At 43.5% G+C, this 25792-nt stretch overlaps 1 protein-coding gene across 5 annotated transcripts in view; it reads left to right on the forward strand.

Annotated features, from left to right (window-relative positions):
- Window positions 1–25792, forward strand: part of LOC147272811 (inositol polyphosphate-4-phosphatase type I A-like) — a 30964-nt gene that overhangs the window by 1562 nt on the left and 3610 nt on the right. Inside the window, exons 2-27 of one of the 5 annotated variants that reach the window (XM_086201866.1) lie at window positions 5744–5811; window positions 10131–10370; window positions 10898–10942; window positions 11147–11265; window positions 11376–11492; window positions 11572–11651; window positions 11804–11915; window positions 12035–12125; window positions 12983–13130; window positions 13459–13589; window positions 13676–13780; window positions 14326–14434; window positions 14709–14726; window positions 15333–15519; window positions 15602–15817; window positions 16128–16269; window positions 16732–16884; window positions 17589–17621; window positions 18216–18388; window positions 19118–19241; window positions 19315–19382; window positions 19475–19674; window positions 19765–19862; window positions 20006–20118; window positions 20206–20360; window positions 22870–24481. In XM_086201866.1, the coding sequence (XP_086057992.1) occupies window positions 10265–10370; window positions 10898–10942; window positions 11147–11265; window positions 11376–11492; window positions 11572–11651; window positions 11804–11915; window positions 12035–12125; window positions 12983–13130; window positions 13459–13589; window positions 13676–13780; window positions 14326–14434; window positions 14709–14726; window positions 15333–15519; window positions 15602–15817; window positions 16128–16269; window positions 16732–16884; window positions 17589–17621; window positions 18216–18388; window positions 19118–19241; window positions 19315–19382; window positions 19475–19674; window positions 19765–19862; window positions 20006–20118; window positions 20206–20360; window positions 22870–23050 (3024 nt within the window). In that variant the 5' untranslated portion in view covers window positions 5744–5811; window positions 10131–10264 and the 3' untranslated portion in view covers window positions 23051–24481. The remainder of the gene's footprint in view (window positions 1–5743; window positions 5812–10130; window positions 10371–10897; window positions 10943–11146; window positions 11266–11375; window positions 11493–11571; window positions 11652–11803; window positions 11916–12034; window positions 12126–12982; window positions 13131–13458; window positions 13590–13675; window positions 13781–14325; window positions 14435–14708; window positions 14727–15332; window positions 15520–15601; window positions 15818–16127; window positions 16270–16731; window positions 16885–17588; window positions 17622–18215; window positions 18389–19117; window positions 19242–19314; window positions 19383–19474; window positions 19675–19764; window positions 19863–20005; window positions 20119–20205; window positions 20361–22869; window positions 24482–25792) is intronic. The other 4 variants (XM_086201875.1, XM_086201902.1, XM_086201883.1 and 1 more) reach the window with 4 other exon arrangements.

Genomic DNA, 25792 nt, shown 5'->3' on the forward strand with positions numbered 1-25792 from the left:
TTATGCATGAATGTGCCAGTGGGATGCTTGGTACCAGTCGTTCGTAGGGATGTCATAACGAATCTTAAAAACAACAACCTGAATTTATTTTTTGCTTCCACAGGGAAACCTAAGTTACAGCAGTTTGTTTTTTTCCCCAATGTACTTCACGCATATTCCAGACTGAAAAAAAAAATGCAAGGAGTTTCACAGACACATCGGGATTATGGCAGTTTCCACAGCAGTGAGTGGACTTCTGGTTGACTCGTATATGTACATGGAGCTGTGGGACAATGAGGCATAACTGACTTTTTTTTTTATCCCGTGTATTTTACGATGATAAATCACTCCATTCACAATCTGCTGCGATTCCATTCGTACCAAATTTCCTCAAAAACCTTCACGTAAACATTGAGCAACATGCGCACGTCGTATGGAGAGGAGAATCAGGGGGAGGTTTCTCCAGACTGGGGTATCAGAACAAGACATGGAAAGTACTGTAGTACCGAGCCTTCCCAAGTGTATTTATGAGGATTAGCCTCTTCTTCTGTGTTGGATGGATGTCCCCCCATTACTGTCCTCATACACATGCAGCTATCATGATCCGGTGTCGTCATCCACTTGGACGCCGTCACTCTTCCTCCCCACAAGCTCTTTCGAGAAATGTCGGTCATGCGAGCCGCTAAATGCTCCGCTACGTTCACCAGCTCGGTGCTGAAGTAGCTGTTAGCTGTTTTGATGGCGTGTGAACCAAAACAGTAAAGTTGCAGTGTAACAATGCCAGGAAACTTGCTGTAAAGCTCTGGAGCTGAGGGGTCATTGATAATTCTCCGAGGGTTCATCACTACTAGCGACGCCTCTCACATTACACTATAAAAATAGTATTTATAGCTGCTTTTAAGAGCTTCTTTAAAGTCACCTTGAGCTTAGTGAGAGTTGGAAATTTGAGTCGGTGGCCGACGTTTTATAGTCTCCCATAAAAGTATTTGTGAGTTGCTGCACTACATTCAGTCTGGCTTTAGGATTTATGTGTGATGCTAACACTTCCCATCCACTACCATTCATTGTGCTAAGCTAACTAGCGTGGTTCTCAGCTCTCTAGTGCAGCCCACGGAGAGAAGGCTCTCCATTTCTTGTCTAGCTCTCTTTCCCTGAACTAAACTTTAATGACAAATTTGGAATCTGTGTTAACGAGGCAAGCATGATGGACTTTGATGGCTTGGTTTAGTTTCAGAAAGGAGGTGAAGTATATTTAGTAAAGAGGGTTTCATTGATGGACTGTGATTGGAGTTGAAATGACATGGTTAGCGTTCCCTTCTGTCTCTGTCATAATTCAGGGTGTGTGTGTGTGTGTGAGATGACTCATCACTCTCCCACTCAGCCCTTGAGGGTCGAGCAGAAGCCTGTTGATTCATTCCGTCTTCTACTCTTACCTGACTCTCTGCTCTTGTCAGACACCGTGCACGTACACGGCGTGCACATGTGGGACAGGTGTTTGCAGCTGTCTGTGTGGTTCTAATGGACAGAGGGAGGCAAGGGTACTCTTAGCTTATGTAAGGTGGAGCTGTGTCACTCTCCTCCACAAAAATGCATCCTGTCGTAACCCATCAGTCTCTTCAGGTTTTAATTATTTATTCAAAAGTATGTTTCCAAACAGGCCTGTAAGATGCAGATGGAAACATGATTCAAATAAGAGGCACATATAAAAAAAAATGTTTGATAACAATTTATGGCAAAATTAAGAAGGAAATCATCTTTCTATGTTATTTCAGTATTCGCTTTATTTTGTTCCCAGTAGTTAATTATTCTCACTGTAATTTATGTGTAGTTTTTTTAAGAAATAGGCAGAATTTAAAATGTGATGTTGTCAGAAATCAGTTTTCAGAGTATTTCAGTGTGCTTTGTTGTTTCTGTATTGTTTAGCGTCTTCTCTAGAGTGTAGGTGGTTCGCTGATGCTGGGAGCTCTGGAACTAACGTCTAATTAATCATTGATGAGCGGGGGGGGGGGGGGGGGCAAGATGCTTCAAAAAGACGTGCGCGTGTGTGTGCTATCAAAGATAGGACCATCACATGGAGAATGGACGTAAACGTGACTGCCCCAGTAGTTTCTGTGTTAACCGCCATCTTTACACTGCAAAAAAATACATGCTGTTCATACTGGGAAAAAAACCAAACAACTATTGTAAATATTGTCTGTAATTTCTTTGTCATCTCACTTTGAGATTGATGCTCGTCCAGTACTTAACAGTATAATTCTACAATGTCAAATTTGGTATTTTGAAGGTTTACGTATTTGTAAGATGTAAACTTGAGGTTGGTCCATGATGTCTTTAAAAAAGGGAGAAAAAAATGACGGCTATTTTTAGAGGGTGGTATTGAACTTTGGTACTTTTCAACAGAAATCAGGCCAGACCCCAAAATATCAGGATTTGCTGTTATTTATAAATAATTTCTGACAGGGAAACTTTTGGTTTTGGACTACTGGATGGACAAATGAAGCAAGTGGAGCGTGTCATTTTAGGCTCTGGGGAATTGCTCATTTTCCTTGACATTTTACAGAGTAAACCATTTTTTGATTAATTGTCAAAACAAAACAAAAATCAACTTTGTGGCCCGGGAGCATTCACACTTGAGCACACGTGTTGGATGTGAAGTGGATCTGTGTATGGTTCACTGATCCATGCAAGCTGGACTCGAGCTGAGGCTCAAGTATACTTGTGTGTACTGGTAAAAGCCCTCTGGGCCAGTGTACTTTTGATTATAGAAAATGACAGGACTGGTAGAAAAAGCTGTGGTAGAGATGATGCTGGCAGAGAAAGGGTTAAATAGCCGACTGTAGGGGATGCTGCTGGAGGCAGATGAGGGGTGAGGAAGAGCGAGAGGAGGAGGAGGTGGAGAGGGGCGAGGGCTTGCTGCAGCTGCAGTGTCTTTGCCTCGTGATGCCGGCATCTGCAGCTTGTTTACATCCATCGTCAGCAAGCAGACGTCCTCGGGTACTTGTGCGTGTGAACTCCATCTGTTAGCGGGCGTGAAACACTGGTGTCGTACAAACAGGCGATGATTGTGATTTTATGTCTTGAGTGTTACATCTGGGCTGTGTTTGGCAGAAGTGCACAATCATGCTGGTTGCTGATATTGAGCCGCCGCAGCACTTGCTCCAACTCCTGCTGCTGTATGGATGAAGGGGATAGCAGCACCGCAGTCATGAGCTCTACATTTACTGTCTCTCTCAGTTCACCACGGCTCCCTGCGCTAATGGAGCGTAGCTGCAACTTCTACTTGGGCTTTTTCTTTAAAGCAGGCTGTCTTGAAGTTGGTGATCATTCAGAATGTTTTATTTTCTGTTTATCAAAGTTAGGAAATTGTCAAAATGGCCGTCCATACATCCAGAGTCTGAAGTGATGGTATGAACCCTTCAAATATGTGATTTCTAAATTTCATGTATTGAACAGAAAAACCTGTAAATGGTGGGTTAAAGAAGAGTTCCGACATTAATAACTGACATGAAACCGTTCCGTAAAGGCGAAGAGTGGTGGGGGCTCAGGTGCGGAACTTTGATCCTTTCACCGTGTCTGAAGACGCATCATCATTCGGCACCCGAGGACTAAATTTCCAGGTTAATTTTTTTATGCTGTGAAACGGCTTTGAGAGGAAAAATGGCGACGTGCATTAAAAGCATTTGAAAGATGAATCAGATAAATAAAGATGCCAATTAGAGAGAAATCGGTTTTCACCCTGGCTGATCATCAGACCAGATATTTGCAGATAAAACAAATAAGTTTTAAAATGTGCTGCTTTAGCTCAGCTGCAGCCACCTCTCCCTGTTTAAATGATGTGATTTTTAAATGACATTAACAACAAATGCATCTTTTGTACTGGTATGGTGTTCAATTTTCCTCCACCACGAAACTCTACAGTAAATACTATAATAGTTCAACAGTGGCTGATCCTCATGAAGGTGTGATGACCTCTGACCCTTCATGTCTAATCAGAGAACTCCAGCGTGGATGTGCACTGATACAGACGTTAAACACACATAAACAGTCCTCTTTGGTCATCAGAGGAGTCTTTCATGATCAAATCTGCATGTTAAATGTTTATTTAGAGGGTTTTCCCTCTAGCAGGCCTCTTTTTAGTGAGAGCGCCCTGCGATTGTGATGTTTGACCAATGACGCAGATAACAATCCTGGCGGAGACTCGCTGGCCCCTCGGCGTGATGCACACTAGGAGCGGAGCAGCTAGAACGTACTGGCTTGCTGTTCCACTGCTGTTTCTTCAGTGCGTGATCATCTTGCTGGCGTTTGTTCCTCATCAGCAAGTTTTCATTGATTACTTCCTGCGTGTCATAGATGCATGCAGTTTTTTTTTTGTTTTTTTTTTCCTGTCTGAGCCGGTCGAGTGCGATGCAACTTGACCCAGTCTGTCTGCTGACTTCTGCTTTCAGCATCCTCATCAGACTCGAAGTCCTGTTAGAAGCGTTAGAACAGTTGCTTCAGACCTGGTAAACGTCTCACATCCTCAGACACCTTGCGCTTTGCTCTTCCTGTCGCTTACATGCATTTTGGTCTGCAACAGGACATGAGATCCTCCTTTACTTTGTTTGTGTTGTTTGTTGGCTTCCTATTTTACTCATCAGGAATCCATGATGCCAAAGTTGCACGTTCATCTATTGATAGAAATAATTTGTTACCCTCCCAACCTTTACAGACAGAAAAGTGCTGATGAAAAATTTAATCCAAAATTAAATAATTTACAATAATAATTTAGGGTCGTTCTCTTCATGGGGATCTTCAGATTGAGGATGTTTGTGGGTTTTGGTTTTTTTTAGACCTTAAAAGGAGATGAATGTAGAGTGGAGGTGTAGAAAGACGGTGTTGCCAGTAAAGCCAACTAATTCTCAGACAGTTGGTCTTCCCTCCTTATTTAAGCAAGTTACTACATATAAACGTCTGTATAAATCAGTGTAAAGGGGTTCTTTTTGTGTGGCTGAGCAGAAAAAAACAGCGCTTGAATGTCTCTGACACCTGCAGAACAAAGCTAAAGGTTATCAGCCAGAGTTGTGAGGCACTTCCTGTCATAAAAACACACACACACACACACACTCCCTGACTGGTACTTTCAGGTCTCTTCTATCAACAGTTAGTTGAAATTAGCATTTCGCAAAAATGCTACCCACAGAAAATGCAACACCTTTTTCACTAGCTTTACCCTTTTGGAGCCCCATAAGGAGCATGAGCATGGTTAGGTGGTCATTTTTGAAAGATTACATCAGTCTGTAAGCTGACTAACTTGCAAAAGCGGTGGTGTGAAGAAGTGATCTGACCAAGGGCTCTGTGAGCTGTGAGCTCGTGGGCGATGCTCATTTTCATGTGAAAGGGCTACAGCTGCTCTGTCCCTCTAGAGAAATTATTCATGCTTTTATTCTAATGCAGATCCCAGATGGTGTGCGTGCACACACACACACACACACACACACACACACACATACATACATACATACATACACACACACAAACACACGCGTGCACACATGTAGGGACAGGGACACCTCTATTATTAGTTCATTCAAGCAACATGGTGGCAAATCTGGTTTTGACAGAGCTGCCCCGTCGTTTTCAATGTTGTTTGCTCCATTTGTGAGTGTGAGAGATGTGGATGCCTGCTACTAATGAGGTATTAGTGTCAAGTATGTGAATGAAAACATTTCAGCTATCGAAAGATTAAATGTGTCAGATATAAAGAAGATGCATGTCTTTTTCGCAGATTGTGGACTCCCGCTGCCCTGCACCGAAGACCCTCCTCATCTTGCCTCTTTGATGCCTGAAAATACTGTGAGTCCGGAGAAAATAATCACTTTTCTGTCTGTCAATGATTGGAAAGTGTCATGTCTTGTTGCGACCATCAATCAAGGACCTTGTTCATCCGTTCGTGATGGGATACAGATCATTGTCTCTGCTGAACTCCTGCAACAGTTCATTGGAAACTAGCTGAACCAGAAAGCCCTTGCAGAGGAGGAGTGTAGCATAATTCAAGAACGGACACTGGCAGTTAACGCTGAGAGAGAGCAGAGGCCGTTGTACAGTCACGTCACGTTTTACAGAGGAAGCAGTGATGCTGCATGAACAGACCTTGTCCCAATTATCCTTAATGTAGTTTATGCTGACATTAGTAGACATTATTAGGAGTCAGAGCAGTTAATCAGCTATGACTTTTACATGCGTTTGCATACGATTATCCTTTTTGAAATAAGTACATAAATATTCTGTTGTTTACATTGCATCGTGACCCATGCATGTTGTGGCTACTTCACTTTGTGTGTTCAGTACCAAAATGCCACATGTCGTCAGACTACCCAGGAAAGTTGTGTGTTCAATTGTCGTGGGCGGCGCTCAGCCCAGGATGCAGCGATGGTGCCTCTTTTTACAATTGCCATTTTTAGCATGTATCTTGCTACTAGCTAACTCGGTCAGAGTCTGTTCTTGCTTTTTGTGGGAGGTGGGACTTCACGAATGGCAGAAAAGTCAGAGAATCTAGACTGAAATAAACACCCAGCGGGATGCTACAACTGTCTTGGAAAAGCAAATATGTGTGTCTGAGTTTAAACTAGCTGAGTTTAGCTGTCCAGAGGCTGTAGGATTACTGAATTTCAGCTGTAATCCCTTTAAACTCAACTTAAATCCCAGCCTAACCTTGAAGAGCTGCTGGATTGTTCACACCCCCTTTATTATGACTTTGCGGTGTCATGGAAACTTTCTCCAGCACACACAAGAGCTTTGTGTTTTCACTCTTACCTAATATGCCAAGCTGGACATGCTGCTCCTCACTTGTCTTGAATTAGAACGGACACAAGTCAGATGGTTATCTGAAAAGACTGGTGCATTCGAACATGGCTTTGAGCTAGTTTGGGCTAATTCGATTTTAGAAAAAGCAGAAAGAGATGGACAGCTGTATGTGTAGTTAGCATAAACAACTTAAAAAGCTCCTCCAGAGGTGGCAGCCCAAAACTGGAGTGAATCAGGGTTGATGTTGCAGTGGTTTCTGGTTTAGCTACTTTGATCCAGCACTTGTCATTATAACCTGCTCTTCAAATTTAAAAGTAGCCTTAACCTCTGACTTCAGACCAATAAAGCCTACAGCTATCGCATTAGTAATCAGCAGTGTAACAGTTACTGCTTCCTCCAGTAAATAATCAGATGTGTAAATCAAGAGCTGAATTTTTAAGGATGAGATTTAAAACAAAAAACAAAAAAAACAGTTGACCGAGTTCAAATCAACACAGTGAGTTATCTAAACTCGAGAGCAAAAGTTAGAACCAAATTTAGAAGAACGTATCACAGCATCCGAGAGAAGCTCGGCCACATTCTGGCTCAGACGTGTGGCGTGAGGCCTCGCCGTCAGCATGTGAAAGGCCTCTTGGCAGAGAGGAAGCTGTAAAATGGGATTTTACCTTGTTTGGTCAACTGGACTCTGACTCTCCTTCTCCTATCTATCCTTGTTAACTGAGGATGAAACTGAACTCCAAACACTCGGACACACATGTAATGAAACACGCGCACACACACACACACACACACACACACATCAGGATAAGATCTTGATGGAACGCGGCCCAATGAAGAACGCATCACATTACTACCTGTTCTATCTTCTTCTTCTTCTTTTTTTCCACCTCAGCGACAGTCTGTGCTGTTTGTTTTTATCTAATGAAGCAAAATGCAGCGTGTGACAACCCTGGATTTGAGTTTTATGTGTCAGGAGGCTCTGGCCCAGATTTTCAGTGGACTATACATCATGTGTGTTTGGCCCCAATTCATGTGACTCACAAATCTATACACACACTTGACACGGCAGGCTAAATTTGGAGCTCCCTTTTATGGCAGCTTTTCCCTCGCAACTGTGGATTTATAAGGACCTGGACTTCCTCAAGTTTACATGAAGTTAGGTTTACTCAATGTTGGGAACACCTCTCAGTTGAACGCAGTAATTATAAATCATAAACTACAAAAGATTCATATTATACGCCACATGAAGGGAGGATTTATTGCAAGGTTGCCGGATTAGTTTTATCTAGATGCATGTAATGAAGTAGCAGTTGAGTGTTTTAAAGACAATAAGTTGTATAAAGATAAATGTCTAAGTGTCATAGACGGTGCACAGAGCCATGGAGAGAATAAATGTAGTTTTGAGGTCACGAGGTATAAATTGGATGTTGAAATGGCTTCAAGTGCAATATATAAGGTATTGTATGTTTGTAGTATTGCACAAATGTGACTTTTTGATGCAAAACTCATGTAAATGTGTTTTTTTTCCATAACTTAAATCCTGCACAAACAAGATTATAACGTTCATTTTAATCAGGTAGAGCTCCAGATGTGCGCAGTGACAGATGCAGGCCAAGAGATCTGGTGAGCCGCATGTCAGAAAGTGAGCTGCCAACCATTAACCCAGAACCAGAATTAAAATCAGAGCGCTCTTTTGACCCCCTTTGTTTCACATGTAGATCCCTCAGGTGGCTGTGGTTTTGGCGCATCTATCTGCTGTGAATCTACTTTGTAAAAAAAAAAAAAACAACCTGTGGAAGGTTTAGGAGCCTTTAACTTTGGCTTAAATCTTGGATTGCATAAACGGATCACAATTCAGATAGAGGAATGAAGATCAAGTGCAGAAACCCCCATCTGTGTGTCATCTAAGTAGACCAGCTGTTGTCCCTTTGCATTTGCTGCCTTGCTACAAATAGGCTAATTGCTCTTTTACAAAATGGAGCAGAGAGAAGGACAGCGAGAGACGGGCCTACAGGGCCGTGTCTCGCAGAGAAAGAACTCCTGAGGAAACTGAGTGATGAAGTCGTACATTTGAGGAGCAATATAAGGAAGAGGCATTGTTCCGCACATAAACAGAGGCAAGACAAAGGAAAATCTATGGTTCCTATAGCAACATCAGCATCACACATGCTCACATTAATGTAGATATAAATGAGTGCACTTATGCTCACGCGGAGTGCTGATGTTGAGGCGCTCAGGGACGCAGGAGGCTGACAGATGATGCTGCGTCGCATGCTAACCAACACGTGCCTCCTTCTGTTTATTTATCTCTCTTCCCATCTCTCTAGCACCCCTCTCCCTCCTTCTTCCTCTCTCTTGCCATTCAGATGCTCACTTGACAATATATTCCATGAACATACGACTGCGTGGGTGGATTCACTTGACCTTCCTCTCGATACTTTCTGCTCTAATGTTGCCAGTTGCTTCATTAAAGTTTTGTATTTTCCTTTCTGTTATCTGCTTTGTATTTTTTGTATAAATTTTTACTTTCTGTATCTTGTTCCTCATTTCACTTCTACTCACCCCACTGCTTCAGTAGGCGTTCACATGGCAGGCTGGCATCTAGCGCATGACTTCACTGGAATCTGCATATAAACCTCCAGAAGTTTCCCTTTGAGGAGGAAGTTCTCTTTTTGTGTGAATGTGTACTCGTTGACTGTAAATTGATTGATTGGGTAACACATTTTGGCTTTTTTTAAGCACCAAGGCAAGTAAATAATACATTTGTGGAAAAATTTTGAAGGCATTTATTTCATTTTTCTCTGGTCCTTGTATTGAACAGAGAGTGACATCACACCTGAGCTGGCCTCGTCCCAGTTGAAAAGCAAAAAAAACCGCACTCAGTCGTTAGCAGTAACAAGTGGATCGCGATACTCAACATAATTGTCATAGCAACAGACAGAAGATGAACCATGTGATACATGTAAGATTTAAGTGCTAAAACAACATGTAATCAAAGTGTTGTCACTGATTGATGCAGCAGCCATTTTGAAATGAGATCTCAGGGGTTCATCTGGTCTCTCAGAGTTTCTGCGTTGGCAGTCTGACCTCAGGAGGGTTCCAGTTAAAATCTCGAAACCGGATATTCAAACCTGTACGTTCAACTGGAAAGCACCTCGAATGCAGTGTAGAATTCCATGCAAAAGACCACCTCAGCCTCTTGTGGCAGAAAAAATTATTACAACAGCAAAAAAAAAAAAAAAAAATGTAAATAATCCCAAAGAGGAAACCTCTGTCCCCTGTTCTTCCTTCTGGCCTCTCAGAGCTTCTGAACTTTTGCTTGGCAACAGTGTCCTTCCTCCTCACTCTGATCTCTCTTTTCCACTCAGAGAGGTGAACTGCTTTCTGGAGCAACTGTGGAGCTACACAGAAAGAGGGGCACGTCACATGGGAGTGTGTGACTTTGTGTGTGTGAGGGTGTGTGTTCAGGCCTCCTGCCGACGCCCGCTCTCCCCAGACAGGCATGGCAGGGGGCAGAGAGCGCAGCTCCCGGACACAGAGGCCGTGGTCGGTCTACCGGGCGAACACATTCGAGTTGTCCAGCGAGATGATTGGCTTGGCCCTCGCAGGTGAGCGACAGTGGAGTCAGCACAGGTGCAGGCATGTGTCTGAAAGTATCTTCCAAAAATGCATGTACATAAACCTCTCTCAATGTTATGAAACACAAAACAATATTTTGTAGAATAAAATATATACATATTGCATTTTCAATACCTTTTTGTCAATGTCAAGTTAAAAAAAGTAAAACTTTAATAAATGAATGTATTCATGAAAGATGAATTAATTTATTTTCTCTTCATTTGATATTTTAACACATTTGGGAGGGCTTGCAATTAATATTGTCACTTAAACTAAAATGATCCATTCAGTGGTTCCCACACACACACACACACACACACACACACACACACACACACACTGCTGGCCAAGTGTAACACTCGTGTGGGCGCCAACAGCCTCTTCATTTGCCCTGGATCTGACCATAGCGATGCCCGAGTGCAGCTCATCATCTGTCAACATTTTGCACCAAGGGTCTGTTGAAACTGGTTCAATCTTCCACTTGTAGATTTTAAAGTTAAATGTTATGCTGTTCCAGGAAACAGTCAGGACCCAGATGAACCTGTGCTTGAGTTCAGTGTAGGTGAGTCACATGTTCATCACAATCAAGACGAACAATGATGGCTTTTAAAGTGAAAATCTGTTTGAATTAATTTAAAAAAGCCATTTTGCTTGACAACCAGATCTTGACAGTTTGTTTTCAAGACAGTCTACTGCAGATGGGTTTCAGATTTACGTGGCTCCAGGCCAGAATCGACTTCAACTGTGTTTGTGTTGTGCTTGCCAGCCTGCACAGACCTGCTGACTCCTGCTTTGGATCGAAAACCCAACAGCTTTGTAGCAGTGAGCTGCACGACACCACCGCAGGCCTTCTGGACCAAACACGCCCAGACAGAAGTCATAGAGGTGCAACACACAATTACTTTGTGACTTTGCTGGCACGCTGGAATGTCTCAGTTTTATCCTGCCGATCTCCTTTGCAAGCTTACTAATAAACAAGCTGCCATTCTCCTCAGGGCACCAGTAACCCCATCTTCCTCAGCAGCATCGCCTTCTTCCAGGAGTCCAACATCAACCAGCAGACGCAGGTGAAACTGGCTGTCTACGATGTCAAGGACCGCTCACAGGGCACGGTAGGACCACGAGTGCTGGCCATTCTTCCAGCTGCAGGTACAGGACTAAAAACGCCTCTGTCTCCCTACGTTGGTTTAGATGTACATGCTGGGCTCAGCACTGTTTCCCGTGAAGGAGCTGCTGCAGGACAAACACCACAGATTAGAGCTGGAGCTCAGGTAACACACTTCTCATGTTGTATTTGTTAATCCAGATTAAACCTTTGAATTTGTGGGGGGAAAATTCAGCATAAAAATGAGGCTTTGACCTTACTGCACACTACCAAGATTCAGTCTTCAATGCCATGATGAATGTCCATGTCAATGTGTAGATCCGCAGAGAACAAGCGTGTGGGGAACATCTCAGTCGCTGCATGGAAGATGGAGGAGAAAGCTGATCACAGAATGTCAGTCGGCCGCTTTCCCGACAGCATCAATGGCCGGGTAGGAGGCTCAGAGCAACAAGATTCTCTTCCCTTCTATTCTTTTTAAGATCCATTTGCCTGTCATAGAGAGCCAGGTTAAGTTTGTTGAGCAGTCGTGTAACCTCAGCGTATGTGCAGACTGTCCTGCCTGTTGATGAGAGCCTGACAGAGTCCATGGGTGTCCGGATCAAGTACGCCTCGCTATGCAAAGACACACTCCTGCGTGCAGGTATGGCAGCTTTTTATTCATGAGTGTGTTGTTGTTGTCTTTGAGAGGCTGCTTCAATCCACAACGCCCTCTGAATGACTGAGTGAATGGTTAAATGGGCTACGTGAGTTGGCTGGAAAAATTAGCAAACTAGGGACAAACAAAATGACGCGGTACATTTGTGTGAAGCGTTTGTATATATGTTGGCCTTGGAGGGCTAAATGCAACATTTTGGTCTAAAAACACCCATCAGATTAGGTATTTCAGCAAGCATCACAACTTTGTGTCTTCATATGAATGAATATATAAATATCCAGTCAGAGAACCATGAGCAGTGGAGTAAAATGTTGTACTTTTTTTTTTCTCCAGAAGTCACACCATTAAATACTTAGAGACATGCCACAATTTTTTTTTGTCCCATTGCTGATATTTTCCATGAATCTTGTGTCATTACACATGAAAAAGTGCTTTTTTTATAGTACCTAATGTATACTAATAATATCAGCCTATAAATAGACCCCGGATGTGCATCAGCATCTAATGGACAGATGTGCTTTGTATTGGTCAACCTCCCATCGTTTTCTCTTCCCGTCCTCCATCGCTGTGTTCCAAGTGACTCGGTGTTTACTGACACATCAAACCATGATTCTTGTCATCAAGTAGACGTGTATTGATTTCCTCCAGCGAGTGTGAGGATCTGTTTACCTCAGGGATCTATTGCTATTCCTAAAAATAACACATGTGAAATGTCTGAGAGGATACAGGAACATTAGCATGGCAAGTAGAGGGAGACATTACAAATCAATTCTGCTACTAAACCAAAATAATATCTAGAATAGTAATCTAATCCAGGCTAATAAGATCTTCTGTGGCTTCAGTGTTTGGAGGCACGATGGCCAGGATGTACCGCTTCCCCACGACGGATGGGAACCACCTCCGGGTGCTGGAGCAGATGGCCGAGAGTGTCCTGTCACTGAACATTCCCCGGCAGTTTGTCAAACTCCTGCTGGAGGAGGATGCAGCCAGGTATACACACACACACACACGCACGCACGCACGTGCATTTCTAACACTTGAGGCTAAATGTCTTCCAGTAAAATGAGAATTGATGTCTCAGTGTCAACACAGTTATTGTGAGCCTTTAAAGATGTTAATGTGGAAGGCTGAGCTTTAAATAACCAAAAGCCACAAAACCTGACCATAAAATCAAAGAGGTGGTTAAAAGAATATAGTTGCTTGATAAAGTATTATAACCGCATCTTCAGGAGAGTTTACCACTGTTGCAGTCACATATGTGAGTGTTATGCACACGTTTCTCCTGTTTTCCGTTTTCCTTGCCATCTCACCCCTGCAGGGTTTGTGAGCTGGAGGAGCTGGGAGAGTTGTCCCCCTGCTGGGAGAATCTGCGGCGACAGATCGTCTCACAGTACCAAACCATCATACTCGCATACCAGGAGACGCTGTCAGATCTCAGTGACTACCGAGGTCAGTTTCCTCTTGTTAAATGATGAAACGGTAAAACTAAGCTGTGACGAAGCTGTTCCTCTCGCTCGTTTCTCCATCCACACCAGGTCCATCCTTCAAAGCCAGTAACCTGAAGGCTGAGAGGAAGCTGGAATTCATGGCAACCAACCTGCACGTTCAGAGGATGAGGGTGCAGGATGAGCTGGGCTTCGGTGAGACACGTCACAGACAGGCAGGACACCCAGTCTGCCTTCTTATAGGCAACCAAACCAAGATGTGAGATGCTCGGTCATATGGGTGGGACTCAAAGTACTCAAGGCCGTGGGGCAGACTGAGGCTCAGGTGGAGTGGATGTATTTCCATGCTGGCTTGGAAACACTGCAGGGTCCCCGAGTCAGAACTTGTTAATGTTGCCAGGGAAGTCTGGGGTCTCCTAGTAGAACTGTTAGCTCTGCAACCAGACTTCAAATCACTGCTGCGGCTGCGGCATGATTCAGTTAATGGGAAAACTTATAGCAGAGATAATACAAGAGAGAATCTTGTCTTATCTTGAGATGAATAAACAAAAAATGCTCTGAGAATCTACTTGCTGGATTTGTTGATATTTTTCGAATAATTACCCTTGAGACACTTATCGTCTTGTGCTTTATCAGTATCATAAACGTGTGATGACTCTTCGTCTAGGGGCAGCCCCTCAGTACGCCAACGCTTGATTCATTTCTTAATGTGCTCACACTCGCAACGTTTTCCTCTCCAGAACACACGTATGACGTAATAACCATCGGAGCCCCTGCTGCTCACTGCCAGGGTTTTAAAAACGGCGGTCTGAGGAAACTTATCCAGAAGTTTGAGGAAGCAAAGAAACAGTAAGTTCAGTCAGGACACATCAGTCTTAACTGTATCATGACCATGAAATCAGAGATTCACAACAAAATATCTGCTCGTCCTTTCCTTTTATTACCCCATTCTTCATTCAGATAGCTCAAATTCAGTTTAATCAAATGAAATAATTTTGCATGGATGTTCTATCTACTTTGGTTTGGCTGCCTGCAGTCATTTTTACATTAAATGAATGCATTATTTCTGCAGTTTAGTTCAATGGCTTTCTCTTAATATTGTTTTTGTTACTTTTTTGATCAGCTTATATGAGGAGGGATGGTGAGTTGTTGCACTGCTCTGCTTGTTTTCATTTGTTTGTACACTGTTTGCCTCTCACTGCCTTGAACACCACCAGATACACATTTCTACAAAGATGTGAAATGTTTACCCCTGTGAACAACTGAGATGTTTCTCGTGCAACACACACTGACACATGATGCATTTCTATTAACCTTGTGTTTCTAAACCAACCGCAGTGATGTGTGAAGGCCACGTTATACCTCAGTTTTTAAGAAATTCACTCATGCTTGTTTCTCTAATAAACATATCGATAGTGATTTTTAGAATGACAAAACATTTGAATCATTTTTAAAGTGTGCTCACCGTCAGATCTGTTTACTGGAGTCATGTGGTGTTTTCCTGAGCTGATGATAAGAAGTGTTAAGAGGAGGCATGTGCATGCTAATACGTTATAAATGTCTTTGCTAACAAAAAGTATCTTAAAGGTATAAAGCGCTAATCCTCTCGCTGCATATCAATCTGCAAAGTGTGCTAATTGATCTTAGAGTCTCCTGAACTCAGCAGTCAGATAATTGAAATTCTGAAGAATGTCGTCAGCAAACAAACACTCACATGGTGCTAAGACCAAATGTCTACCGTCTGCAGCAGCGCCCTGTCCAGCTCGCAGTCCATCGTCTACATCCCTCAGGACATCGTCAGAGCCAAAGAGATCATTGCCCACATCAACACGCTGAAGACTCAGGTCAACTATTATGCCGAAAGGCTTTCTAGAGCCGCGAAGGACCGATCAGCCAGTGGACTGGAGAGGACACTCGCAATCCTGGCTGATAAGGTATTTGATGGCAGAAATTGTTTTATGTAACTCTATAACAGATACATATTAATTTGCTGATACCCTCCCCCCTCCCCCCCAGACTCGCCAGCTAGTGACAGTGTGTGACTGCAAGCTGCTGGCTTCCGCCATTCAGGCCCTGAACGCAGCACGACCTGATTACATCGCTTCTAAAGCATCTCCTTCCGCCGACTCAGAACAGGTAGTCCTCCGTAATGACCAGGACACGCTGCTGGCCAAGTGGAGCGGCAGCAACAGTCGGTCCTCACTGCACGTGGACTGGCATGAGGAGGAGTGGGTGAGTTCATGAGAATCCTGACTGATTGGGTGGGCAGGGTCTGCTTCAGAATGGTCACTGCACCGTTTTAACTGGTCTCACCGTGTTGATAGATTCACTTCATGAAAGGGAGATGTGATTTGTCAACTACAGTTGTATTTTGAACCCTTCTCTTGGGCATGTCTACAATAAACTGCACTTGTATTTTTTGTCGCATGGTTAAAGAAAAAAACCTCGTCCAAAGCAAAATTACAAATCTATCGATGTGATTCTCACAAAACATGGCAGTTAAAGAACCTCTTAAACTTCTTTATGGGTTCTGTCCCCTCAGGAGAAGGTTTGGCTGAATGTGGACAAATCTCTGGAGTGCATCATCCAGCGTGTTGACAAGCTGCTTCAAAAGGAGAGGAGACCCAGTGTCAGCAGCCAGGACAGTTGCCAGTCGGATCAGCAGGCTGCCGGCAGTAAGAAAGGTGCTCAGACTCACACAGAGAACAAATATCATAATTTTGTTTTCATTTTCATTTTATGGCTGGAATTCATTTTTATTAAAGGATAGAGATGTTACAATTTTTTAATACCAAATCCTGTTTTCTGAAGTGACCCCCCTGTTAAAGAGGTGAGCATGTGAGCAGAACAGTTTTCCCTAAATTTTTTCATTTTATCTCTTTCTTTTTTCATTGCTCATTTAATTTTTTTTGCAAAAGTATTTTAGTTTTTAACCCCGTCTCATGCAAGGTTAGGTTGTTTTGTTTGGTTAGGGTTGATTTAGATTTGACAGCAATTATTGGTCAATGCCAGTGATTTGCATAGTTGCAAATGAATTGTCAAGTTAGGAAATATGGAATAAAGGAAATAATGAAGGGAACATTTCTAAAAAGTCTAGAAACAGATCGTACAATAACTGTAACATTGCCATGTGTGGCTGTGAAAAGGTGACGGAAAAAGACGAGCTTTCTGGATCAACCCAGGAAGTTTATCCCAGGAATCTCCCCCCTCACCATCACCATCACCATCATCATCATCATCACCATCCTCTTTGCCTGCCCTCTCATCTGCACGTCCTCCCAGCCCTGACGAAGGCAGTTGTAGGTTTAATATATTTATTTTGCTTCTATTTCTATTTTCTGTTCAGTTTCCTTTTTGTTGCATCATCTTATTTTGAATTTATTCTTCTCCACCTCAAGTGAAAATTTTCTAAAGACAAGGGGTTATGAAAGAGTTGATTGTCGGTCTTTGTTTGTCTTCATGGTTTGTCCGAGCAGAAGTAGAACCAGCCTTTTTCTCTGCAGCTTCGCTTTTACAGCTTCTGTGCTGGAATCAGCCAGCCTGTCTAGTTTGTAATGGAGATTTTGTGCTTAGTGTGCTGGACCAGAGTCAAAGTGTCTATCTTCCTCTGAAAGTGGTGCATGCGAGTGGCAGCTGCCCTGTGTTTAGAACACCCAAGAACGGTGCCCACTAGTGGCCAAGCAGAAGCTGTTACTCATGTCACATTAGTAGAAGATTCCACCGTTCAGTTGACTGCCTGATTATCTGGCAACTTTTTGCACCAAAGCACTGCAGCTCTATCAGGAAGCCCACATCCTCTGACTCCAGGTGGTCCTCCTTGTCTACTTTTAACTGAAGAAATACTGTAGCTCACTGTTTTGACAACACACCCGATTCGCGAAGAAGGGTTTGGTCGAGCTCTTTCACTCTGGTCTGCAGTGTTTTCTCTGTGTGTCTCTGATGCCCCCCTGTGGCTTGCAGCGCTCGCTAATCATGCATGTTGCACCTCCGTCCCCTCTTCCAGATGGAAGCCCTAACATCGAGGAGGCGTACCCAGGTAAGAGCGGCCTCCCCACCAACGCTTTCTCCCTCTCAACTCTCCAGATTCAGCAGCAGTTCTTGGATCGTCTATTTAGACAGAATTTACTTGTTTTACTTTCATAGCCAATAAGCTGATTGTTATAGTCTTGGGACTAAAATTTTATAATTTACTGCAATTGAATATTGACCTCAAGAATCATTTATAAGACCTAATTATAACCAGTATCATCACTGAACAAAGAACATCGGTGGATCCCTCGTCTAGAAGACTGAACAACTCCATTTTGTTAGTGAGAAGACTTTTGGTTTTACTTCTGCGACGGTGATTTGAGTTTCTTTAGGATGAAACTTAATTTCTTGCTGTTAGAGATATTTCTTATAAGAACTTGTAGCTATTTGGTTACTGTAGAGATTTAAAAAAACATTCGTCAAGTGAATAATTGACCAAAGCTCAGAATTTGTCATCACTCTTATCAGCGCTTCTGCTTCCCTGCTGCCGCTCTGTTCCATCTTTTTCACGTCTGAACAAGCTCAGTTTGTAGATTCACTGTCGAAGCCAAACCCTAGATCGTATTTTGTCTTACTTCCTTCTCGTGACTGTGTTTCCCAGGCGAGTGGAGCGAGGCGTTGTACCCCCTCCTCACCACGCTCACAGAGTGCGTCGCAATGATGAGCGACAAGGCCAAGAAGTCCATGGTCTTCCTGCTGATGCAGGACAGCGCCCCTACGATAGCCATGGACCTCTCGCTGCAGTACCGCCGTGACGTCGTCTTCTGCCAGACGGTGGGAGACATGACAGTTACTCAGGCACTCAGTTACTTGCTGTTCAGCATTTAGCTTATGTACTTGTCATGACCCTCATGAATCACTGAATAATACAGACATAGAGAGTGCAGCGTTTCATGCCTTTTCTAATATTTATATGGCTGTTAAACACTTCTGTAGAAGTGAGGGCAGGGACAGAAATCTAGATGAGCACTCTGAAAACGCACCTCTCCATTATATGCAAATCTGCAACTGATAACCACCACCATATGTGTCTGGAAACACCACGTCATATTACCTGATAAATTTATGATATTCATAGTTACACAATCCAGCTGACTGACGGACAAACACCAGAAATGGTGGTATAAATAAAACAAATGGAGACAGAAAAGATTTCTTTGCCCTCATAGTCTCGGAGAGATGTTTCAGTTTTGGATGCCAACACTTAGAAAAGGTTTTGGCAAACTTCCTTCACCTACAATAACAGTTATTTTTACTGACATGGGAACTCTGCAGCCTCAGTTTTACTGTAGAATATGGCTGTGCAGCGTGTTTACATAAAGCATAGAGAAAGTTGGAAAAAAAATCCATCATTTTAGTCCTGCCACGTCCTAGTTGAACCAACAAACTCAGCCTTATCAGATAAAAGCATAGTGTCAGTACTATTGTGGTACTAGATGAAAGATGAGGGACGCAGACACTCACTGAAGCTATAATGAACTGATGCTAATGTGTGTGCCACAGCTCACTGCTCTCATCTGCGGCTTCATCATCAAACTGAGGAATTGTCTCCGTGACAACGGATTCCTCCGACAGCTCTACACCATCGGCCTGCTGGCTCAGTTTGAGTCCCTGCTCAGCACCTACGGTACAAACACACACACCTTACACACACTTTATCGCTGTATCCTCTTTCCTTATTACGTTTGTGTATGTTTTAGGAGAGGAGCTGGCCATGTTAGAGGACATGAGCATCGGCATCATGGACCTGCGTAATGTCACCTTTAAGGTTCAAGCTTCATAAAAGGCAGAACGTCATAAAAATGTTCATAAGATGTTTTTACTGTGTCTAACACACCCTCACACTTGTGTGACATTAAGGTCACCCAGGCGACCGGCAGCTCCGCCCCCGACATGCTGCCAATTATCACAGGCAACCGTGATGGCTTTAATGTTCGCATCCCGCTGCCGGGGACCATGTTTGACGCGTTACCGCGGGAGATCCAGAGTGGCATGCTGCTGAGGGTTCAGCCGGTGCACTTCAACGTCGGCATCAACGAGCAGCAAACACTGGCAGAGAAGTGAGTCGGTTGAGGCCTCTTGTCGATGGGCGGCGTCATGATTGATGGGCTCTTTGAAGAGTTTGTGTTTGAGAAATGTGTGTTTTTCAGGTTTGGAGACACATCACTTCAGGAGATGATTAATTTGGAGAGTCTGGGAAGGCTCAACTCGTACTACGAACAGTTTAAAGAGGTCCTGCCAGAGGACTGTAAGTACAATGAAAGCAACAGTTTACAGTTCCAAATTACTTTGAAAAAAAAAGTTGTTTTCACTCCCAATTCTTGACTTTAATCTGTGAGCTCAAATCACAATGTAGCGTTCAGATTGTTCCTGTCCTTGTTGCCTCCTCAGGCCTCCCAAGGTCTCGTTCTCAGACTTGTCTTCCTGAGCTACTGAGGTTTTTGGGGCAAAATGTTCACGCCAGGAAGAACAAGAATGTCGACATCCTGTGGCAGGCTGCAGAGGTGAAAAACATCAGCGAGTGGAACTTTAATTAAGTCAAATCAGCCCTAAAATTCACCTTTGGTATATTTGCTCTCTCTGGCTCTCAGATCTGTCGTCGTCTAAACGGGGTTCGTTTTACCAGCTGTAAGAGCGCCAAAGACCGCACGGCTATGTCAGTCACCCTGGAGCAGTGCCTGATCCTGCAGCACGAGCACGGCATGGCGCCGCAGGTCTTCACACAGGCACTGGACTGTATGCGGAGGTAGGACGCCATCACAGTGCACGAATGACTCAAAACTCACCTGGGCAAATAAACCTGGTCCAGATTGCCAGGTGGACAAAATCTGGACTGGAAGAGTGAGAATTCCCACCACATTGTAGCACATTTAGCGCTCATTCCTCCACGTGCATCAGCTGGATATATGCTTCAAGAGCAGAACACTTAATTCCAGCATGTGTGGGACCACTCACATCTTTGCCCAGTTGCGGTTTGGAAACTCACACCATTTGCCTGCTTCCTCTCAGAGACACATCGGTTACTGGAGTTACTGGTTCGCAGGTGGGATACTTGAATATGGGAAACTTCAGTTGGTTACCTACTTCCACAGACGTGTCACGTTGTTTTGAGACGATTTATGCTGAACCAATGGTGACAAACAAGGTGAGAAGTACTGAACCGACTGATGTTCCTCGAGAGGATCCCGCTTGTGTTCTAGATGCTGCTTGTTGATGGGAGTTTCTCCTGTCTGCGTGGCCGTCTGTCCTCATTGTCTTGTCTGTCCTTTTCTTTCTGCGTGTCTGAAGCTAGCCTACGCTGAGTTGCTGCTAACTGGCTGGCAGAGAACTTTTCGTTAAACAGAGCACATTACTTTTGCTTTTCACATATTCTCCTTCATCATGTTCCTCTCCTCTCTTCTCCTCCACATGTCTGCCTAGCAACAGGGGACAGTCATGATTCATAACTTCTGGTTTTGTATTCTCAATAATCTTTTCACCGAAATAGCAAAAAGCATCACTTTAATACACCTCAGTATCAGAATTGTGGCACTGATGTAGGAATGAGTATTGGTGCTTGCATCACACAATGGGATATTTAATAGATAATCAACAGTCGTGGATATAATGACTGTGTGGGTAAAGCAAATATTAGAACCTAAAATTACATTACTGCAATAAAGCCTTTAAATCCAGGACAGACAACACTTCAAGTTTTAGGACAAAGCAATGCCCAGAGTCTCAGATGATCCCGAGTCTCATCACGATATATCGCCTGAACCTACTTTATGTATCATAATTGTCTGTAGCCATGCTGATAATCTTCCAAGGTGTCAAACAGCATCATGTGATCACCACCTGACCCTCCTGGATACATTTAATATCAGTATCTTTCTATGTCCTCTGATTCTGAACAAGAGCATCTGACTCCAAGCGTCACTCGTGTGCTAGTAAACTTTCTGAAAAGGGCTGAGCTGACTTTCTTTCAGTGCTTTTTGTTAGTGCGCAACTGCTGTTTGGTTTGTAAGGTGTCAGATCTACCGACTCTGAATACTTGCTTGTTCCAGCTGAGGAAACAAAGCCGTGTCGGCGTCTGTAAAGTGTGCTGTCAAAAACAAATCGTGAGAATCGTGCACAATTATAGTAATGCTAGTAATCAAGAAATGAGGATAGATCAGCGTGACAGTTGCCGCTTGGACAAGCAGAGTCATGTGACCTTTATTCCCTGCTGCATCCAGATATGAACATCTTGTCACACAGCAACATAATAACTAAAGACACATGAAGGAACTGCAGGGATTTACACTCCCGAACAGTGTCCTGCTACTCTGTGGTAGGTAGAAGCGTCCAATCACTCACAACCAATCATGAGGGACATGGACGTGCGTAGAGATCCGGTACACCCTCTGATGATGACACTCAGGTGTTGGCCGACCTACGTGGAAATAGCACCAGCTTCCTTATTGCTTCTTTAAAAGTAACAAGTCCGAAGCGAAGATTTGTTGGTGTATATTTGTGTGACGTTCTGTTGTCGACTGTGTTGTTGAGCCCGTGTAAACGATGTAACCACACCTGTCCTGCTGTACCTGTGATCAATAAACCTCCGCAAACACTCGCATGAGCTCCCTCAACCTTCTCTCCTCCTCGTATCTCTCTATCCTCACCCCCTCATCGGCATGCAAAGAGCTTTTTGATCCCTTTTTTTTGTTCCTGCTTGGACTGATGCATGCTGGGAAAATCTTTCATATTGACTCTGTCCATATTCAGTAGTTCATACTTATAAATGTTGACTACTTTTTGTGCACTCAGTGATTTTCATTTGCCACAAGAAGCGTCCTCCCTCCGTCTTCAGAGGCATGCAGAGTGTTTTCATAACTTCTTTCCTTTCCTGAAAGACGCAGAACATCTCTCTTAATTTTCTCTTTTTCTTCTCTTCCTCTTTTTCCTCTTCCTGTTTGTTTGACGTCTATTTGTACTCATTTTTGCGGGATTGTTTGTGATTTTATTATGTTGGAACCTATTTCCCACCATGGAAACCCCCTCTATCGTCATGGCTGTGGCTCCGTCCTTGTTTTCGTCGCTGGTATCACCTGTGCATGTGTGGGTACATGCCATCTCTTTATTCTGTTGCATCACGCCATCCCCTTCCTCTTTCTCTCTCTTACTTCCTTTCCCTCTACCCCCTTTCCATCTCTTTTATTTTCCATGTCCATTCTGTCCTCCGCTCTTCCACTCCCCCCCCCCCCCTCTCTTCCTCCTACCCGACGCCTCGGCAGCATTGGGACGAGGGAGGGGGTGATCCAGAAGAACCTGAGCGGCTTGCTGCCGGTGCGGGACTTCCGCATGGACCCCAGCCTCCTGTACTCGCTGCCCCTGCTGGCCCTCAGCCCCAACCTGCTGGTGGTGTGGATCTTCCTCAGCGTGGCCTACTTCCTGGCCAAACTACGCTGCAGCTGAACCTGCAAATGCAAAAACGTTGTCCAAGGAGCATTGGGAATAATCCACGCTTACTCCCAGAGAGAAACTCTACCACTGTCCTGCGAGGGGGTTTCAGAACATCAATGAAGGCCTTTCTAATCCCTTTTTAACTTCTGCAGTGTGGAATTGCAAACCTGGGAAAAACAGATGAAGATTTGAAGCTTCAGTTCTGTTTACGCAAGACAATTTTGGACGATTTGACAAACATGGGAAACTTAATGTGCATCCACACTAGTTACCGATTTCATATTTACATGCCTGAACAACTGCTTGTGTGCCAGTGCAGATTGAGTAGGAACATCTACCAGGCACCATACAAACAAAAAAATATACTTAAAGCAATATTTCACCCAAAAATGTTGCCTTTCAAGTACTCACTAATAGGTGTCTTGAACTCACAAAGACAGGTTTTTTTCTTACATTACTTTTTTATGTCTTGAGAATTCAGAAAGAGCCAGCTACATATATTTAGCTTGAAGCTAAAGGGGACTGTCAGCTAACAGCTAAACTGTCCAAAAACATCTGTTCCATTATAATCAATGTCTTCTTTAGCTGTGCTGAGTAACAGGCAAACACTCTGATATGAGCTCAGGACACCTATTTGTTACTAACTGAAAGGCAAAATACATCTTATAGGTGAAGAATCACTTAAACATGGAATGAAAGCCAAAACATCAAAGTCACCTGATGTGAATAACCTTCGGCTTGTAACACTGTGGCCTCGCTAGCAGCTGTTGACTAATAGCAGATAATGATATCCATTTAAGACACTCAAGTGTGTCCGGATGGTCGAAGAGACACAGGTGTGGTTTAGATAAGCTGAGCTATAACGTAGAAACTCGTGAAGGGACCTCAGCGTCGTCCAAAACCCGTCAGGTCAGTGGATAGTGCCCTCTAGTGGACAGTGTGCTGCCTTAGTCTTCACTGACTGTGTATTTGTGAAGTCCAGAAATCTCACCTGACTTGTGAATATGTATTTGAAAAAAAAGTATTTAAAAAAAAAAAAGCATTTTATGTATAATTGATGATTTGAAGAAAGAGCTCCTGTTAATAGTAGCCAATGTTGCTTTGCACATTCACTCTCCCGTGTGAGTCATCTTTGTCTTCCATGCACCTTTGTACTCAGCGCAAATGGAGGGAGCGAAGGCCGGAATGAAGCGAGCATACTTTACTTTATTTACATACTTTTTCAGGCTATATTTCCTACTTTGTCTTTCCTTGTTTGGATTCTTCCTATTATTTATGTCTTTGCCTCCACTTCAGCACTTTCCAGCAGATCTGGGTCACTGATGGTGTTTACTCGCCGCCACATATTTTACAAACTCTTGGTTTTCAGGACTTCATTTTAACCTGCTTGATTAGATGCAGAAGTGACGGAGTTGGTGAAGTCAAACTATTTGTCATTGCCTGGTAAGAAGTAAATGAACTGAACTTCTATAATCACATCAGTCGGACTAAATATCATTTAAATGACAAAGATGTGCATAAAAGCAGATGTTGTGATGCTTTTGACCCGGCAGCAGCGTGTTTGGACACCAGAGCAGGTTATGGTGTCATCAGTGATTCACGTCTAAATCTGCTCTTTAGCTTTCATGCTGATGCACTGAGGACTAACTGAACCTCCAGAACGTTTGATTGTAGGAAATTCACGGGTGTTCGATTATGCAGAGTAGCGCCGTAGGTTCTGCGCTTATATATGAGCATTTATGTACCTGTTTACAGTTACTCAGATGTTGTTGTTGTTGTTGTTGTTGTTGTTTTGTGACTAAACTGGCTGTATTCGCTTCAGAGAGAGGAGATTAGCTGATTGAAGGAATTTATTTGATAAGATTCAGCAAGCAGAGCCTGGTATATACACATGCGTAACCTGGTGTAATGCAGAAATTGCGCCATGACATAGTTTGCCCAGCAGAGTGCGCTCTGACATTTCCAGTCGCTGTAATTGTGGGGAAAATAAGTCCTGTTTCCACCAGATAAACTGAAAGTCTCTTGCAGCATGAAACAGGTTTTGCTGTCTGTGTAATAATGCTTCAGAATACGTCAGAAGCAAAAGGCTCATTTGAGGACGGAAGATGTTACTTAACATCCCAAGTTAACAGTAAAGTTATCAGCCAGGATCAGCTGGGCTCCAGAGGCAACAGTGTGCTGTATAAATTCATGAATCATGCCCTCAGGCTGCGTTGTTGTGGTTGTTCGGTGAATCCAGGTTTCGAGGAACTGTCTTTACAGAGAGATTCAGTGAATCCGCGACCGATCCTTTGCCGAGCGACTTTATCGTGAAGCAAGCTCATGCTGCCCCACGTGTTTGAAGACGAGTGGAATTACACTTACGAATCTGGCAGTCAGCTGCCTAGAAAGAGTGTGACATGTGCTGATGATGCATGTTGAAGTTTCACAGCAATAGTTGAGGAATTATCATCCAAGCTCCCATCACCTAAAAACAGCATCACTACTGTTTAATCCTTCCATTTCCACTATCAACTTAAAGGTGATGTGACAAAAAAACTGTATTTTTTACTCGTATGACAAATACTGTACTGTGGCGTTCTGGGAGAAAGGAAATTTGGTTTCTCGGTCAAAACAAAGCGCCACTGAAATGGAAAAACAGGTCATTTCACCTTCAAATCAATATGCGAGTCTCTGCCGCTGACTGAAAGCATCTCAGTCGCCTCCCAGGAGGCGCCGTCTCATTAAGATCGACCCAGTAAGGAAATGGTTCAG

This window comes from Aulostomus chinensis, chromosome 1 (assembly GCF_037954235.1).
Source record: "Aulostomus chinensis isolate RoL2024-O1b breed Wild chromosome 1, RoL_Achi_v1.0, whole genome shotgun sequence".
NCBI classification, from domain to species: domain Eukaryota; kingdom Metazoa; phylum Chordata; class Actinopteri; order Syngnathiformes; family Aulostomidae; genus Aulostomus; species Aulostomus chinensis.